The sequence below is a fragment of the Taudactylus pleione genome, unplaced genomic scaffold (assembly GCF_031769625.1).
Source record: "Taudactylus pleione unplaced genomic scaffold, aTauple2 ptg000711l, whole genome shotgun sequence".
In the NCBI taxonomy this organism is placed as follows: domain Eukaryota; kingdom Metazoa; phylum Chordata; class Amphibia; order Anura; family Myobatrachidae; genus Taudactylus; species Taudactylus pleione.
Genome location: NW_028285113.1, coordinates 4,622,232 through 4,640,280, shown reverse-complemented (window position 1 = coordinate 4,640,280; position 18,049 = coordinate 4,622,232). Strand labels below are relative to the sequence as shown.

General features: G+C 45.1%; 1 protein-coding gene across 1 annotated transcript in view; it reads right to left on the bottom strand.

Annotated features, from left to right (window-relative positions):
• ARHGAP42 (Rho GTPase activating protein 42) overlaps positions 1 to 18,049 on the bottom strand; it is a 332,632-nt gene that overhangs the window by 218,052 nt on the left and 96,531 nt on the right. The window contains exon 2 of the mRNA XM_088456728.1: positions 4,414 to 4,509. Within this exon, the coding sequence (XP_088312854.1) occupies positions 4,414 to 4,509 (96 nt within the window). The remainder of the gene's footprint in view (positions 1 to 4,413; positions 4,510 to 18,049) is intronic.

Below are 18,049 nucleotides of genomic sequence, written 5' to 3'. Positions count from 1 at the left end.
ACACCCCCGGGAGGGTTAGGTTTAAGGTGCGGGAATGGGGGTTTAAGATTAGGCACCACTGAGGGGGATGTTAGGGTTAGGCAGCACTAAAGGAGGGTTAGGGTTCTTACCAGCCCCAGTCAGGTTCCTGATGGTTCGGGCTTCCAGCGTCAGTATTTCGTCCGCCGGCAATACATCCGGCGGCATTACATACCGATTGCTTCCAGTCAATAGATCTACATTATTAAGGTTGACAAGATAGACACCACATGCTAAAAAGTCAATAGGTCGAGAGGTACAAAAGACAGACATTGAAATGGTCGACACAAAAAATAGTCGACACTTTTTTTTTAGGATTAGGGTTAGGCATTTACCAGAGGGTTAGGCTCTAGTATGAAAAGTTAGAGTTAGGCACTTACCCCATACTTACCGACATTCTTGGGCACCTTACCGGGAGCAGCCGGAGGGGCCCTGCTGCTCTCCTCTTCAGGGGGGTGGTACTACAGATGTCATTAGGCCCCACCCCATTTACAGAAAACCCCCGCAATTTGGTGGTCCGTGAGGAGGGGGCGGGGCTAAATGACGCATTTTGCTCCATATAGCCCCGCCCCTTCCCTACAGACCCAAAACTCCATGTAAAATCTCCGCATCTTGCCCACTTCACTAGGAAGTGGGCGGGATGCGGGAGATATGCCTACTCTTCCGGGGGTGCGGGGGGGTTACCCAAAAAAAATCGGGAGCATCCTGCGACTCCCGGGAGAGTTGGTATGTAGGACTTACCCCGATGGTTAGGGTTAGGCACTAGGAGGGATGGTTAGGACTAGGCACTTACCCCCACAGTTAGGGTTAAACAGCAGGAGGGAGTGTTAGGGTTAGGCACCAAGGGGACGGTTATGGTGAAGATTATGGTTAGAAAAAAAAAAAGTTGTGTTCACCATTTTTTTTACCCTGTCAAACTCTTGCACATATCACCCATGTCGACCTTTTGTGTGTCAACCTTTTGTCCCTGTCGACCTCTTGACTGTCTACCATGTGGAGTCTATCTAGAGAGATGTATGAAGCAGTGAAAAGAGTGGAGAAGTGTGCCAGTGGAGAAGTTACCCATGGCAAAAAAATCAGCTCCTACCTATTATTTTATAGAATGTACTTGATAAATTAAACCTCAAAGCTGATTGGTTGCCATGACCAACTTCTCCACTGGCATTTTTCTCACTCTTTGCACCAGGGACGTCCAGTCAGGGTAGGCAGTAATACGCTTGATATTTGATATAATAATGATTAGAATAATACAAAGAAGGTTATTTATAACTTCTAACCATCTTCTTTGTTTATTGCTGGGAGAGAAGAGAGAGGAGGCAGCGACAGCTCAGCCTCGCATCTGTATAGTCAGACACTGCTTGCAGAGCTGGGTGCGGGGCCACACCACGGGCAGTAAGCTGCACAGAAAGAGAGAGCTAATAGAGGCATGACTCTGAATATGGGGGGCGTGCCTTGAGCACTGATGGACACCTTGGATGTATCATGTGACCAGAAAGTGCACTGCAGTGTTTAGAGATCGGAACTCAGTCAGCAGCAGCAAAAGAATATACCGTGATGCTGGTAGGAGAGTCCATGGACACTGAAGCCTAGTGTAGTGAGGGGAGAGTTACAGTGAGTAGGGGGTGAGACAGGCTTCCAGCACTCAGACCCATCTCCAAGTGTGCCTCCTCAACCATTGACCTTGTCGCAAGTCACTGCTTTTCACTGCTTCATACATCTCTATCTTTTTCATGTAGATCTTTTATACCAAACCCAATTTCCACATTGTTACATTCACTAACAACTTGGATATATACCATAAATAATATTTTGAACTCTGAGAGTATGAAGAATTGCTTATGCAACATGTAAATTAATAAACCTATATGCTCACGTGACTTTACAGAGGGCTAGTGTAATTACTTTGTATTTGTTTAGCTGGAGAGCGCGGGCAGGGTTACGTAGCGCAACTCGGCATTCAGCACATTCCGTACATATTAGGCCCACCATGCATGCCATTGTGACAAAGTGATGACATCATTTTTTATCATCACTTGATTTTATTTTATAGATTATCCTTTGCATTACCTTTTAACTTTACTGTTGTACTTTCTATGAATTCCTCGCTTTTTCCTTTATTCTAAACTCTGTTATACATGTTTGGTTGTGGATAATGGGGAACTACTGTAGTTTGTCGGTCTTCATTATGTCGATAGTCAGTATGTTGACAGTGTGATATTGACGAGACAAGCCAACACTGTTGTAATGTTATTTAAAGCATTTTAACCGTGTCGGCATTATAACTTTCAAGGGAATATTTATCAATTATTTTGGACTGGGTTGGGATATTTGCTTTTTATATAGTAGGTAGCATATAAAAGCATATAAAACTCTATTTCAAATATAAAATAGTTCCCCTTGGAACAATAGTCACCTACACAACTAATGTGCAGAGGCTTCCAATCCCACAGAAATGTTATAAATCACTTCATATGCATAATGCTTAATGCGCACATTCTGCATTCCTCTAGCTATTGTGGTTCTGGAAAGTGTGAGTTAATTGACACATAACTAATACTTCTGAGGAACTTGAGCCCTTACAGTAGCTTCTCTAGTGATTTTGGTTCACTGTTTCCACTTTCTGATCATAATTGTTTCACCATCGGGACCAAATCAATACAGCAGATGGGCCGCACGCCTCATAATTTATTCATATGTTTTCTTTCCGTGACCTGAGAAATCCTAGCATCACAGCTACACGTGATGCTGATCTGTACTCACAAAAGAAACCATCTACAATAGATACATTAGTAAATATGGGCGAGACTGCCAGGGCCCTGCTTTCCCCTTTAAATCCGGAGCTTAACGAACAGGCGCCCCAGGAAACGTGCTCAGGGAATTAAGTGTGTCAAGAAAAATTGTATTCTCACATGTGCAGCTGTAAATATCCAATTATGCCATTTGTACAGACAATTACTTATATAAACACAGCATTTCAAGCAGATTACAATGTCATTTTTAATGCCTAAGATATAGGGGGGCAAAGTATGTTCTGTAAATCACATATAGCCGACACTGATTTGGGCTTACGGTAAATGTGTACTTGTTAGGCAGTCAATGGTCTCTGAGTTTTCTAAACTTATGGAGCGTACACACGGTATGATTAGTCAGCGTTAACGATATCGCTGACTGATCGACCTGCACCTACCCAGAGTGCTGGATGATCAATATTGATCATCCAGCACACCACCTACCCACCGACGGCCAGCGACCCGCGATCAACGATCGCTGGTCCCTATAGTAGCCTGGTCGATATTGATCAGGTTGGCCTGCATGCACGGTCGATGAACGATATCTTTATCATCCATACGTGCCCGCGCATCGCAGGTGGGTTGGAGGCACCGAAAAATGCACGATATGAACGATAACTATATGATCAATATTGTTATCGTTCATATCGTGTATTTTTATCGTATCGAGTGTACGCACCATTAGAGTGTTATTAAATTAAACAAGTGTCAAAATTAAAAAACAATATATGGGAAAGAATAATTTATGTTAGATGCATAGGTTCTCAAACTTGGTCCTCAGATTCCCAAACAGTGCATGTTTTCCATATCTCCTCACAGAATACATAGTGAAATAATTAGCTCCGCCTGTGGATCTTTTAAAATCAATGAGTAATGACTACACCTGTGCACCTGCTGGGTGACCTGGAAAAGGTGAACTGTGTGGGGTCCTGAGGACCGAGTTTGAGAACCACTGTGTTAGAAAATATGCAAATATTAGCTCATGGCAAGGTTTCCAAACTCCGCCATGTGGTTAGGGTAAGGAATGCTTACCTCGGCAACTGAAATCTGCATGGTTGACATGCCGACTGTCGAAAATATGTGACTTTTTACATGTTGACATCCCGTCCAATGTCGACATTCTAAAAGACATCCTGATTGTCGACACTTTGTAGCATAATCTTCTGAACAGATCCCAAATTTTACCATGCGCAGGTTTGTATAACGGGATGTAGTTAATTGGCTACCACACGGGATGCCGGTGGTTGAAATACCAGGAAGGGTTAGGTGTAGCCTAACGGGGGGGTTAGAATTAGGCTGCGGAAGGGAGGTTAGGGTTAGGCTGCGGGGGGGGGGGGGAGTGTTAGACACAGGCACTAAGGGGGGGGTTGGGGTTAGGCACTAAGGGGGGGGGTTAGGGTTAGGCACTATGGGGGGGTTAGGTTTAGGCACTAACAAGGAGGGTTAGGGTTCAGGTGGTGGGGGGGACGGTTAGGGAGGAAGGGTTACGGGGTGAAGGGGGAAGGGTTAGTATATCTCTTCAGTATGCCGCTGTCTGTGTTTTGACGGCTGGCATCCCGACTGCCAGCCTCCCATACCCAACTCATGTATAATACGTGGGACTTACCAATGTTAATTTCATCATCTGTTTCTGCATCCCCGATGCACTCAAACTGGAAATCTTGTAAGGAGTGTGAGAATTTCTGCACAGCCATGGACAGATCTAAAACAGACAGAGGAAGGGGGGATGAGCCACTGTACAAACAACATGCTACTGTAATGTATATACTGCTACAGGGTGCCGGTCTCATGTAGACATCACTGGAGACAGCCTTTTTGTGGACTGGACTAATAGCAATGAAAATGCAACGTATTTAATCACATGGTACCAGTGACATCACGGAGGTACAAAGGGGGAGATGTATCAAACTGTCTAAAGAGGACAAATGGAGAAACTGCCCACAGTAACCTCTCATGTCATAGCTATCATTTATCAAGTATATTATATAAAATGATCTCTACAAGCTGACTGGTTACTACGGGCAACTTCTCCACTTGTGCTCTTTAGATGGTTTGACACATCTGTACCTGACTGATGTCACTGATTCCTAAAGATCGGATACACTGCACTGCTTTTCGGGGGTGCAGGAGGTACCTGTGTGGAGTGCCGGCCGGCTCCCTCAGTGTCACTTAATGCTACAGTGCAACACCCGGCTTCTGTCAGTGAGGGGGAGTCTGCACCTTGGTGTAACCCCTTGGTGGGTGACACCCGGGTGCGGACCGCACCCCCCTTGTGACGCCACTGGTTGGAGCACCATTTAAGATTAGTAATGAGTGATAACAAGAATATCGCTCGTCGTTATTACATATGCCCCCAAGAATGTATTTCATTCTTTTGTGCAATAGAGGAAACAAGACAAAAATCCAAAGTGGTAAAGCAGAGCTTTGTAAGTCATTTTCCCCATCTATCTCTGCCCTTCCTGACTTCAATGTAGTAACTTAACAATTAGCACATTCAAATGTAGACCAGATAAAAATTAATAAAAGAAACAGTAATAATATCAATATAATGTAATCTTGCATATAAAATATATGGATATGGTATAAATGAATAATCTAAAGACTTCTAAGTACCAGTATACTACGTAGAATGGTACATGCAACATAAAGTATCAAACATAAATGTCCAGTGGGTGGGAAGGATAGAATTCCAATCTAGTGGCAGGGTTTAGGGCATACTAGCCTACTCTCCCAGAAGTCAAGTCTCCTGCACCCCCTCTAGCCACCTGCACCCCCCCCCGCCAGCCGCTCGCAACCCCCTAGTAGTCCGGGGTGGGCCGATGATGCAACTGACGCTGAATTGTGTCATTGTAGCCCCGCTATACAATGCCAGTGATCTTGGCGCTGTATAGTGGGGAATGGGGACATGATAACACGATTGCATCACCACGCCACCTCCGCACAGCCCACCTACATGGCCCCCAACCCTTTCTGGACTGACCTGGGTGCCCCCCTCCCAGAGGAGGGGGCAGAAATGTCGGTAAACATGGTTTAGGGTGCATTTATAATGGGTGCAGAGCATACATGCCTACCCTCTCGGTTTTCGCGAGAGGCTCACGATTTATCGGGTAACCCCCACACCCCCAGAAGGGTAGGCATTTCTCCCACATTCTGCCCACTTCCTAGTGAAGTGGGCATAATGAGGAGAATGTCCGCGCCAATCGCGGGTCTCCGTGTAGGGGGCGGGGCTTAATGATGTGATTGTACATGAATCACATCATTTGGCCCCACCCCTTTGTAAATTCTAGCCAATTGCAGTTATTTTGCTGTGAGGTGCAGGGCTTAATTACGTGAATCATCAGGCTCCGCCCCCATTGCCACCCTCCTGATTCTCTTACCCGGGCTTCTTCCGGGAAGAGAAATGACAAGGTAGGCAAGCATGGTGCAGAGTGTGTGGTGCACGTGGGCCCCTGGGTCCAAAAGGCCCACATCACCCACTCTGCCCCCTTTTCAGCTGCCGTTTCCTGGTGTCACCTGCGCTGTTGTTCTTATGACATCTGCAGAGATATAGCACCAGCATCATATGTCTGAATCACGGTCAGAAATACAGCAGCTGCGCAGAAGACTCTGGCACGTGACATGATTCTAGCTGTATGGGGAGGGGGTCCACAGACACCTGCGCACCAGCCCCCTCCCAGTCTTAAAGCACCTCTGCCCCCAAGAACCATAGTGTTCCTATGTATCTTTATGGGGTGCGAGGCATAACTTGCAATGTGAATGTCCACAATGCAATGTTTTGGGACGGCACCTCACAACTATCGCGCTGAATTGAATCGCCTTTGTTTATCAATACCGTATTCACCTAAATCATAATAAATCATTTAAAAATCCTCTTCCCCTTTAAAGATTGTTATATAATGCCTAATAAATAAATACTTTTTAACTTCTAAATATAGGTGAACAGCAGTAATTGTGGGCCATCTAAATTTAGATCAACTGCTGTAGAGCTCTGCTCCAATTCAGAGGGAGAATTATCCTCCATTACTTCCTGCGCAGACCAGGCAATTCTCTCCATAAGGCTTTATTTAAAGGTCACTTTCCCTTAAAGCTTTCTACAGCCATTTGAGACCTGCTGAGTAAAATGGTCAATGATTAAAATAATGAAATACTGTAATTCAATATCAGTGAAACGTGAAAAGTATAAAGGCTTCCTCCCACCACATTAGAGAAGTTCAAAGAAATATTGGAGCAATGCTTTTTAATTGGAAATTTACTGAAAGGAAATATAAAGTATGGGTAACAAAAATTACAAACAACAAAGTATAGATAACACATACATTAATAAGGAAGCAGTTACCCAGAGTCATAAAGGTCAACTCACCCTGATTGTCAGGGAGACTCCCTGACATAGTATAAATTTCTCTGTATCCCTTACATAGTAGCAATCTCCCTGACTCCCTGACATAGTAGCAATCGCCCTGACTCACTGACATAGTAGCAATCTCCCTGACATAGTAGCAATCTCCCTGTATCCCTTACATAGTAGCAATCTCCCTGTATCCCTGACATAGTAGCAATCTCCCTGACATAGTAGCAATCTCCCTGTATCCCTGACATAGTAGCAATCTCCCTTTATCCCTGACATAGTAGCAATCTCCCTGACATAATATCAATCTCCCTGTATCCCTGACATAGTAGAAATCTCCCTGTATCCCTGACATAGTAGCAATCTCCCCGACTCCCTGACATAGTAGCAATCTCCCTGTATCCCTGACATAGTAGCAATCTCCCTGACTCAGTAGCAATCTCCCTGACTCCCTCCCTGACATAGTAGCAATCTCCCTGACATAGTAGCAATCTCCCTGACTCCCTGAAGAGTCTAGCAATCTCCCTGATTGCCCCATACCCCTATTAAAAAAAAAAAAGATATATACATTAAAATGGGATCATTAGTATCATTTCCCTGCATTGGTTATGAGGCACAAGGATCCCTATGGCTACATGCATTTTCTGAAAAGTATCAGTGTGTTTCATTAACATATAGATCTTACTAATAGCTTCGGGGCTCATTTACATGTGAATGTAAATCAATGTTATGGCACGCCTCTCAGAAGTAGCAGTACACACCCACTTTACCGCCACGCTCATAGGTGCTGCTTTCACAATCTCCCTGAAATGCTTTTTCAAAAGTAGGCAAGTATATCCAGCAGTGTTCCACAAACCTGAATGAAAAAAAGTAATTACTGGTGATTTTTACTCCAGCGGTAGTGAGTGCCCCCAACCTGAGTCATAACCAGGGGGGGAGATTTATCAAACCTTCTAAAGGAGACATGTAGAGGTGTTACCATTAGCAGCCAATGCCGCACCTGGACACCCACTTCAGTCTTGGGGAAAAGCAAGAGGAACTGAGCAGGCAACTTACCCCACAGAGGTGGTTTTTAAAAGCACTAGACCGCCCTCCAGCCGGTTGGGTATATTTTGTCAACACAAGTATTGTTGAAATGCCGACATGATTAGAATGTCGACAAACTAGTCCCGGTGGTCGGGAGGTGACTTATCTTGTTCATTGAGTCCTGCGATGATGTCATCCAGCAATGAGTAATGCCCTTAACCCTAATTCTTCCCCTAGTGCCTAATCCTAACCATCCACTCCTGTAGCCTAACCCTAACCCTCCCACTAGTGACTAACCCTCCCCTTAGTGCCTCACCCTAACCCTCCCCCTTGTACCTATCCCTACAGTCTAACCCTTTTGTTGTCATTCTACAGAATGTCGACATTTCAGATTCTGCAGACGTCGACATGTTCCATGCCAATGTATCAACAATGATGACATCATAACTAGCAATACTGTGGTGTCGACATTGTGACTGAATCCCCCTCCAGCATATTTCTCTCCTGTGTTGCCCCAGGAAAATAAACATATCATAAATCATACCAATACTAATTAATAAATGTAGCAATTTATCACACTGATGCATGAGAGTACATAGACATTTATAGAGGTGTTTTTTACACAAATACAATTTCCCTGATTAACGGACCAAGCGGCCTTCACCGCGGCAATTCGTCATCTTTCACGGACAAAACGTCATCTTTATCTGTGAAAGATGGCGTTTCGATTTGAGATCAGAACTTGGCGATAAGATCCCAGCCAAAACCGAACCGCTCATCTCTACTTTTAATAGATAATAGGTAAGACCATAAACATACACTAACTTATCTTTAACATAGGTTTACTATTTTATTCTGGAAGTGCTGCTGTGGTTTTTATTTTACTGACCATATATTAGTAGTATTTACTTAGTAATTTATGTTAACATTGTAAACAGTGCACCAGGTTTCACTCATCGCTGGAAGCAATTCAACAATCCAACCTAACACAACGGAAATCTATACCTAAAAGAAACACTTGCTGTGAAATCTAGGACACAGTCAAATAAAGCCGTCTTTTACAACATGCATTCTGCAGCAGTTAAGTGACATTAGTATTACTATTACACAGATGTAGCGGGATGTTCGGTCCATCCAGATTTGTTCCACAACAATATATATAATACATGGATTGTCATAAAGAAGAATGACAATTGAAACAGGTTATATACATATTAAACTTTCAAAACGTTAATGCTTTTCTCTGAAACAAGAAATAATAAAATAAAAGGCCCTTAAAGATTCTTTGTGAGCCAAAACAACATCTGGCTCAAATGAAACATGATTGATTTTAATAGCTTATCTGACAGACATTCCAAAATGGAGGTTGGTGCTTAGAGCCAAGAGAAGCCAGCATGAAACTCAACCTGCAGAATTACCAATAAAACATAATTCCTTTAAACCCATGCTGAAATAGACACTTTAGAATGTCTGAGACACCTTTATTATGAGATACCGGCAACTCTACATTGAGATAAACGCTGACACGTGAGATGCATCATCCCTAAATTCAAACATTTCAGAGAGAAGTGTCCTAGCCAATGTACATAAAATGCTGCATAAATTATTGTATAAGAGAAATACTTTCACCATTCTCAGCTTCTGCCGTGCAATAAGTGTTACCTTGCTCGGATGATGATTTGCTATGTGACTAAAGGGTCCATTTAGCTAAAAGCCTCATTAGAAGAGATTTTCTCTCACCACATAGGATATTGCAGTGATAAAAACTAGAAAGTGATCTTCTATCACCGCTATTATCAGTGAAATGTTGCCGGGGGCAACCGAGTGATGTTCAGTTCCCCGGCGGGACTGACCTGACAGAGGTAAGTCTAGATTTATGGTTTCGATGGTCAGTTGGGGATCCTTTATGTGTGAATCTGTATTTGTGTTCCCTCTGTTCTGGTGTTAACTACTCAAGGGGCCTCATTCAGAGATGTACGCAAACCCGGTGGTTTGCATACATCTCTAATGGTGGGAGGACCGCGCATGCGCAGGGTGTGTACTTCGCATTTACAGGTCTCCATCTGCTAGTTTGCTCGTAATGTCCCCAAGCCGCAGCCGCCATTTGGGGGTGGCACCGGCCTGTGCTCCTGGAAATGGGAGCCACCATTTTCTGGGCGGGGGAAGTCAGGGTCTGCGTCGCAAGATTTCCTGGCCTCAACTACGCAGGTAAGGCAGCCATTCTGAGTAGCCTTTGGCTTTCTTAGATGGATGATGCTGCAAGCATCACAACCGATGGTGCCGATGGTGAATCAATGCTGCGTTTGCATTCAGATCTGTGATACTGTGAGAAAGCGTCTTTTCTTCTCAGACTCCTCCTGCTACATTAGCATATTTTTACATCACTGCTGCGTCCAAAGACGATGTGAACTACGTCCATCTCTGGATCAGGCCCTAGGGGATGTAGTCAGGAAGCAGACGGTCTAAATGCTGACCGCCGGCTTCCAGACTGTCAAATCCGGCAAAGGTACTAATGACAGACGTCGAAAAACCGACGTCTGTCATCAGACCTACGCCGGAGCCTGAACGAAGGTAAGCCGGGCGCCGACAGCCGCGGGGGGGGGGGGGGGAGGGTTAGGTTTTAGGACTCCCGGGGGACTTAGGGTCAGGCACCCCCCCCGGGAGGGTTAGGTTTAGGCTAGGGGAAGGTGGGGTTAGGGTTAGGCATCCCCGGGGGAGGTTAGGGCTAGGCACCGCCCCGGGAGACTTAGGTTTAGGCTACGGGGAAGGGGGGGGTTAGGTTTAGGTACTTCGTGGGGGGTTAGGCACTTGGGGGGTGTTAGGGTTAGGCACCCCTAAGGGATGGTTAGGGGGGAAAATAGGGTTAGTTATACTTACCTTATTAGCGATCAGGATCTTCACCCGTCGGGCTTCCGCTGTCGGGATGTGTTATGAGGAACTGCTCAGGATTCCCTTCTAGCCCTCGCTATTCTGTGCAGTTGGAGGACATTGTGCATTTGCACCTGCTATATGGCCATCCTGGGACGCATTTCGCTTCAATACACCATTTTTTTTTTTTGGGGGGGGGGAGTTTGGCCACATCTACACACCCCTTCTAACCCCCAATCTGGCTCCCTTGGCGTAGGGAGCTGTAAGTGGAAAATGCAGTTGAGTCGCCAGAGCCAATGATGCGCATCATGAACCTTTTAAGTTACGGGAGAAAGCCGGTGTCTACATCCAGCTCTGCATGAGGCCAGGCAGATCTAGGGCCGCTGTAGTAGGTATTACCGCCGGACGCATGGCCGGCGCTTCAAATCCCGACAGCGGAAGCCCGACAAGGGTGAAGATCCCGATCGCTAATAAGGTAAGTAAATAAAATCTCAAGAAAAAACGCTTATAACTAGGGATGTGCGCCAACCTCCGTGTTTTGGTTTTGGATCTGTATCTCCTTCAAAGTTTTGCATCTGGATTTGGTTTTGCAAACCACCCTCAAGTGTTTGGTTTTGGTTTTGGATCTGTATTTTTTTTTTAAATAGATAAAAAGTTTTAAAAACAGCTAAAATCATGTAATTTATGCAACATAAAACCCAAAATTCGGATTTAAAATCCGAATTCCGAACCGCAAAGAGATCAGACCGCGACCCGGATATCCTCAGGAGATTAGAACCGCGACTTGCATATTACCCGGATTCAGGAAATTTGGGTGGATTCGGATTTCTGGAGAATCGAACCGCACATCTCTACTTATAACTTTGCAGAAGCATTTACACTCCTTTTTCCATGGGGGGGGGGGGGGGGGTTATTTCTTGGCTTTACCAAGGCAGAATGTAGATATACATGCTGCAATATATATGTATGTAGTATTGGTCAGGGGCAACAAGGGAGTGTTGTGACACCGTGACCACTTCAACATTCGCTCGGACAGATGGGACCCCCAACTTCCTACTGTGCAATGACCACACACACTATATACTGTATATGGACATGCCCCCTTGTTCCGGGTTCGAACTTTCTAATGGCTTTCCTGGTATAGCAAAGAATTTGGGGTATTTATTATTATTATTTCTGGATTATTTAGCATTTCTGCCAAAGTCCCTGATTGGGTTGTCAAACACCCATATGAGTGTCCTACGTCCAGCTTGTTATCTATGATCACGCGCCATGTAGTCTCCGCTATGGTAAAATCTATGCTGGTATTACACTATACATCTGTCCGGCGGTTGGAATCCCGACAGTGGCTGCCCGACATGGGTGAAAATCCCGATCGTCCCTAAGGTAAGTATTGACTAACCTAATTCCCTCCCCTAACCCTCCTTACGGGTGCCTAACCCTAACCTTCCCCCCAGTGCCTAACCCTAATCGGTCCCCCGGCGTCGGTAAAATGACAGGCGTCTAGATTTAGATGCCTGTCATTTAACCCTCGCTGGGATTAAGCAGTCGGGAAGCAGGCTGTCAGGATTAACTCCGCCGGCTTCCCGGCTGCATACCGTCTGATGTTAGATGCATTACTCTCAAAGTTTAATAGTACTACACATATTTATCCTGTATTTGTGCGTCTTTTGCTGCCCCACTATATCATTAAGACACTGACCTTTCCTTGACCAATTTATCTCCTTCTAAATTGAAAACTCAATCAAACAAGAGAAGGCTGCTGCGGTGTCTGTTCGATGAAAGCCGGGAAATCACATCTAAATTACAGCGTTATCAATCTGCACAAGCCCCGGGGTGCTGAAATTGTTTAAAATGTTAAACGTAGCTGGTTTTTGAAAAAAACGTTCAAATGTGGAAAGTTAAGAAACTCCAAATGTATTTATTGCTCTTTACTGCTATAAAAAAAACAAGTTGACAAAGTAATTAAATAAGAGTCATGCATCACTTACTCAAAGTTGTTGACTAACCCTTGACAAGGTCTTTGAAACTTCGTCATTTCTCTTAAAACAAAGGCCGTGCAACAGTTATTACTGAAATACTGTGTATTGGCATCCTAATGAGCACAAACACCAGGGGGCTAATGTAATAGGTTGCTGGGTGCAGCCACTGCAGGAACTCCTTGAGTCTTGCTGTATTTTTAAAACTGCAATCAATTTAAAAAGGCAAAAGCAGCTTGATTTTGCCTTTAAAATGATTGCAGCTTTAAAAATACAGGAAGACTTGCTGGGGTTCCGGGAGCGACTGCAGCTCACAACCTGTTACAAAGTCCCCACATATTAAATTTAGTGGTCTGTTTAGAGACGATCCGACCAAAAATACTGGTTTTCCTAGAAAATTACAGGAAATGTAGCATGCATCTCAGTAAATGAGTAAGCACGCAAGAGCAGGGGCTCAGTTAGCCCCATCTGACATCACTGTACTCTCCCTGCTGTGCTAAGAGGCTGATCAGCCACTGACTGCAGAGGTCACTTGTAGTTCCCAGGTCATAATGTGGGAAGGAGAGGGGCATGTCGAAAGAGTGAAGTCTTTTGAGACTACTGAGCCATTGGTGTTCTGCAACTACCTTCCCGATTGTAGGGACTCCTGGGAGGTGTGTTCTGCTTGTCTGTAATGCATGCAAGCTATCGCTTCAGATGTGCTAGGCACGCCCCCGAGGGACAGTAATATGAGTGGCCATAGTCATTTTATGTCACCGTGCCCACCCAGTGTAAATGTTGGGAGGTGTGGTACTGTGTTGGCTCTGTGACGGGACAGCTGAGTACAAAGGTATACAATCGGGAAACCGGCTGCCTTAATAACGGCAGCCGGCTTCCCGACTGTCATATCCCGGCGAGGGTGAAATGCCGGGAGTCTAGATGTAGATGCCTGACATTTCCCCGATGCCGGGAGACATGTGCCCAGCATCCCGATCGAAGGGATGCCAGGCGCCACGAGCGGACAGCAACGGGGGGGAGGGTTTAATTTAGGGCACCCGGGGGGGTCTTAGGGTTAGGCACCCCCCCCGGGAGGGTTAGGGTTAGGCTAGGGGGAGGGAGGGTTAGGGTTAGGCACCCCCGGGGGGACTTAGGGTTAGGCACCCCCGCGGGCGAAGTAGGTTTAGGCAGCGGGGAAGGGGGGGGTTAGGGTAAGGCACTTAAAGGGGGATTAGAGTAAGGCATTTGGGGGGGAGGTTAGGGTTAGGCACCCCTAAGGAGGGTTAGGGGGTTAGGTTAGTTTATACTTACCTTAGGGACGATCGGGATTTCCAGCGCTGTCGGGTTTCCGCTGCCAGGCTCTGCTCATCTGTCGGCCAGGCGCTGCCGGGAATCGAACCGCCGGCCATGCGGTCAGCGGTAGATTCCAGTATAAAAGTCTCACAGCTGAGTAAAATAGCCGCACAAATATTGATCATCTAACCATGGAGTTTTGGAGTCTTCATGTGATTGATCTCTAGTTCAGCTGACCAATATGTTTAGAAATGTTAAAATGTTTAGGTTATAAAATGCAAACTTGCAAGGAAATCAGATTCAGAGTGTAGGATATAATTTGCAGTGTAATTAAACATCAGCCATAACATTATTTCAACTGATGAGGTGAATAACATTGCTTATCTTGGCACCGGACAAGGGGAGGGATATATTAGGCAGATAGTGATCAGTCAGTTCTTGAAGTTGATGTCCTGGAAGCAGGAAAAATGGGGAAGTGTAAGGATCTGAGTGACTATGACAAATTGTGATGGCTAGGCGACTGGGTTAGAGCATCTCCAAAGCAGCAAGTCTTCCCGGTATGCAGTGGTTAGTACCTACCAAAAGTGATCCAAGAAAGGACAACATGTGAACCGGCAACAGGGTTATGGGCGCCCCAGGCTCAGCTGTTTTGGCAGCACGTAGAGGACCAACACAATATTAGGCAGGTGATATTAATGTTATGGCTGATGAGTGTATGTTTTCTTTAAAGTGTATCCGTCATGAAGGAGATACAGACAAATATTGCTCCCTCACACAAATTGGCTGCCTTCATGGTGTGTGTGGACATCGGGTCCACTTAAAGTGAAAACCAAATGATTTGACTTGTGAAGGAATGAAAAAGTCGAAAACCCTCTTTGGCCCTAACCAGGATCACCAATCCACCGTTTTGATCCAAGTCCAAAATTAACATACAGCTATATATTAAATACAGTCAAGAGTCTGAGTTAAAGACAGAAGATAAATTATAAATTTTTTGCATGGTAACAGTAAGTATACAGTATACACCATAAAAACCATTACTCAGCTGGCCACTAAACCATATTTATAGATTTTTAAATGATTACACACCCACCATAGTCACATGTAATCACAGTTATTACACTACGAGAACAAAGAATGTGGTTCTTCATGCTAACAGTCCAACTAGTTTTATGATTCTTCAACTATAGTTTGAAGTAAAAAATAATAAAATAAAAAAAAAGTTTATTTTTTTTAAAAAGCAATGTTTCAACTTTTCCCAGAGTTGAGATTAATTTAGGTCAAATTGTTTTTTACATCAACCAATTAAATGTTCTGCAATTCTCTAAATATTAAAATAAATATTAAATAATGAAATTAAAATATTTATGGTGGTGGACAATAAAGAACGGACAAAATACAACAAGAACATGCATGCAAATAATACATTGGTGTGCAACTCTCCTGGGCAGCACGTCCGGACGGACCGTGTCATTTCCAGGCAGGGACAGATTGCCCTATAATAAATATAGGAGAGCGCACCCATCTAAAACACCTAACCAATCAATTAAAAACTTCTGTTTATTCCACCACAACACAAACACCACATCTAAACAAACGGGTGGGAGAGAGGGATTTCCAGAAGAAAAAGTTGCTGTCACTCAGAGACCAGCACTGATATACAACTTAATCACACCCCGTACAACACTATAGGCTGAACCATCAAATGCAAAACATACTAAGAAAAAATGGGGCGTTAACATAACTTTTAAACGGCCACTGCACCTACAACTGTGGGATTTAACCTGGCTGACGCTTTGTATATGCCTAATGCATGAGCCTATTTATAATGGGTGCTGGGTGTGTGGTGCACATGGGCCCCTATGTCCAGGGGGGCCCACACCGCACACCCTGCACCCATATTATACATAACACTCCAGAGTCCCACATTGGTGCCAGTGTAAGTGCTGTAAAAAATGCCTGAAAAAAAAAAATGGCAACCACTGGGAAATGGCTGATGCGCCATTTTCCTGGTGACCTGCGCATGCTCTGTAGACTGTGGGCAGATACTAGTGCCCAGAGCCTACCGCTGCGGTGCTGTGCTCAGTGCCCTGCAAGCTGCCTGTCACGACCAGAGTTTCTTGGCATGGTGGTCGACGGGTATTACCTGTGAGGTCACTATGGCCGGGGGTGTCTGGCGGTGGTGCTGGTGTTTGGCGAGGGGCGTTGGCTGTCCGTGGTTCTATGCGGGCATATTGTCACTTTGGGCTGGTGAGGCCTGGTGGTGCTTCCGTTCCGCTCCGGCATGGGCACCGCCATCTTGCCTCCGGTCACGTGACCTAATCGCCCAATCCTAGTTTGTCACGTGCTCTCTCTGGCCAGTCACAGCACTTGGTATTTAGGGAGGTTCAGAGCCTCACTTCATTGCCAGTGCAACGTGTTTCTCAGCATAGCTGGGAGAGAGTTCCCTGTGCTTACCACCTGTTACCTGTGAAACGCTACCTGCCTGCCTGCTTGTCTGCTCCAACCCCGCTGGACTACCCTGCATCCTCCATTACCTTCCCCTTGCCTGAGTACCTGAGTCTGCTGTTCACCTTGCCTCCATTGACACTCTGCTGGATGATTCTTCCTCAGCCTGCATTCTTCATTTCAACCACTACACCTGATTTTCCCAGCCTGTCATTAACTGGACATTTTCTCTATTAACCAGTCATTACCTGGACAGTTCCCATTGTCTGCCACTACCTGGACATTTTCTATTAACCAGTCACTACCTGGACATTTTCCATTGCCGATCACTAACTGGACTTTCTCCCATTACTTCACCACTGCTCCCACTTAGTGCTATATCTGAACTTCAGTTATTTGTCACATTCATGTCTACCAAACCACTCATTAAAAGTTCCACATTTTCATTTAAACCTGCTTCAGTGTCTGCTCCTATCACCACCCCAGGCCCACAACAAAACCAGAACCTCGCACTGCCGGAGAGAGAGGAAGGGGCCAGTGTGCTGTCTGCGTATGGTACCCTCTACTCTCTCTCCGGCGGCCAGCCTTATGCTCCTCCTCTCACTATAGTGCCCCAGACATGGCATGCCCAAAGGGTTATGGCCATACTTACCTACTCTCCCGGAAGGTTCGGGAGGGTCCTGAATTTCCGGGTAGTCCCCCACACTCCTGGAAGAGTGGCTGTATCTCCTGCATTGGGAGATAGGGAGGGAAAGGGCTAAAATGACACATCCATGGGTCTGCAATGTGCAGAATTTTGACTTGACGGGGGCAGTGACAAATGACGTGACAGTTCAGCCTCGCCCCTAAAGTGGTCCAGGCTTCCTCTGGAGAGGATTCTTTCAAATTAGGCAAGTATGGTTTTGGTCACACCCGTGTGGCATGGATACACCACAGTCCCAAGCATGATTCTCAACTTTTGACTGTCCTAAATCGGGATTGTATACAATTTTGGATAATAAAAAAAAGTTGTATGCCATGTAGTAATACAAATAAGAAAAAGAACAAAAATTATTCTTTAAAAATATTGTATGTTTGTACATTGTCCGCATTTTTCCTCCTGATAAGCATCATTCCTAATAATATTATGGCAATGAGAAATGATTTAGTGGGGGGTATGTATCAATAATCTCTTGCAGGAACATGGGCTGTTCCTCTCTACATTCATTCAAACGAGCTCAAAAGACCCACTACTTCATTAAAGCCTTCCAGCTCTCATCCTAACTTGCTCCTACATCTTCCTTCCTCCCTGCCTACCCTATCTGTGT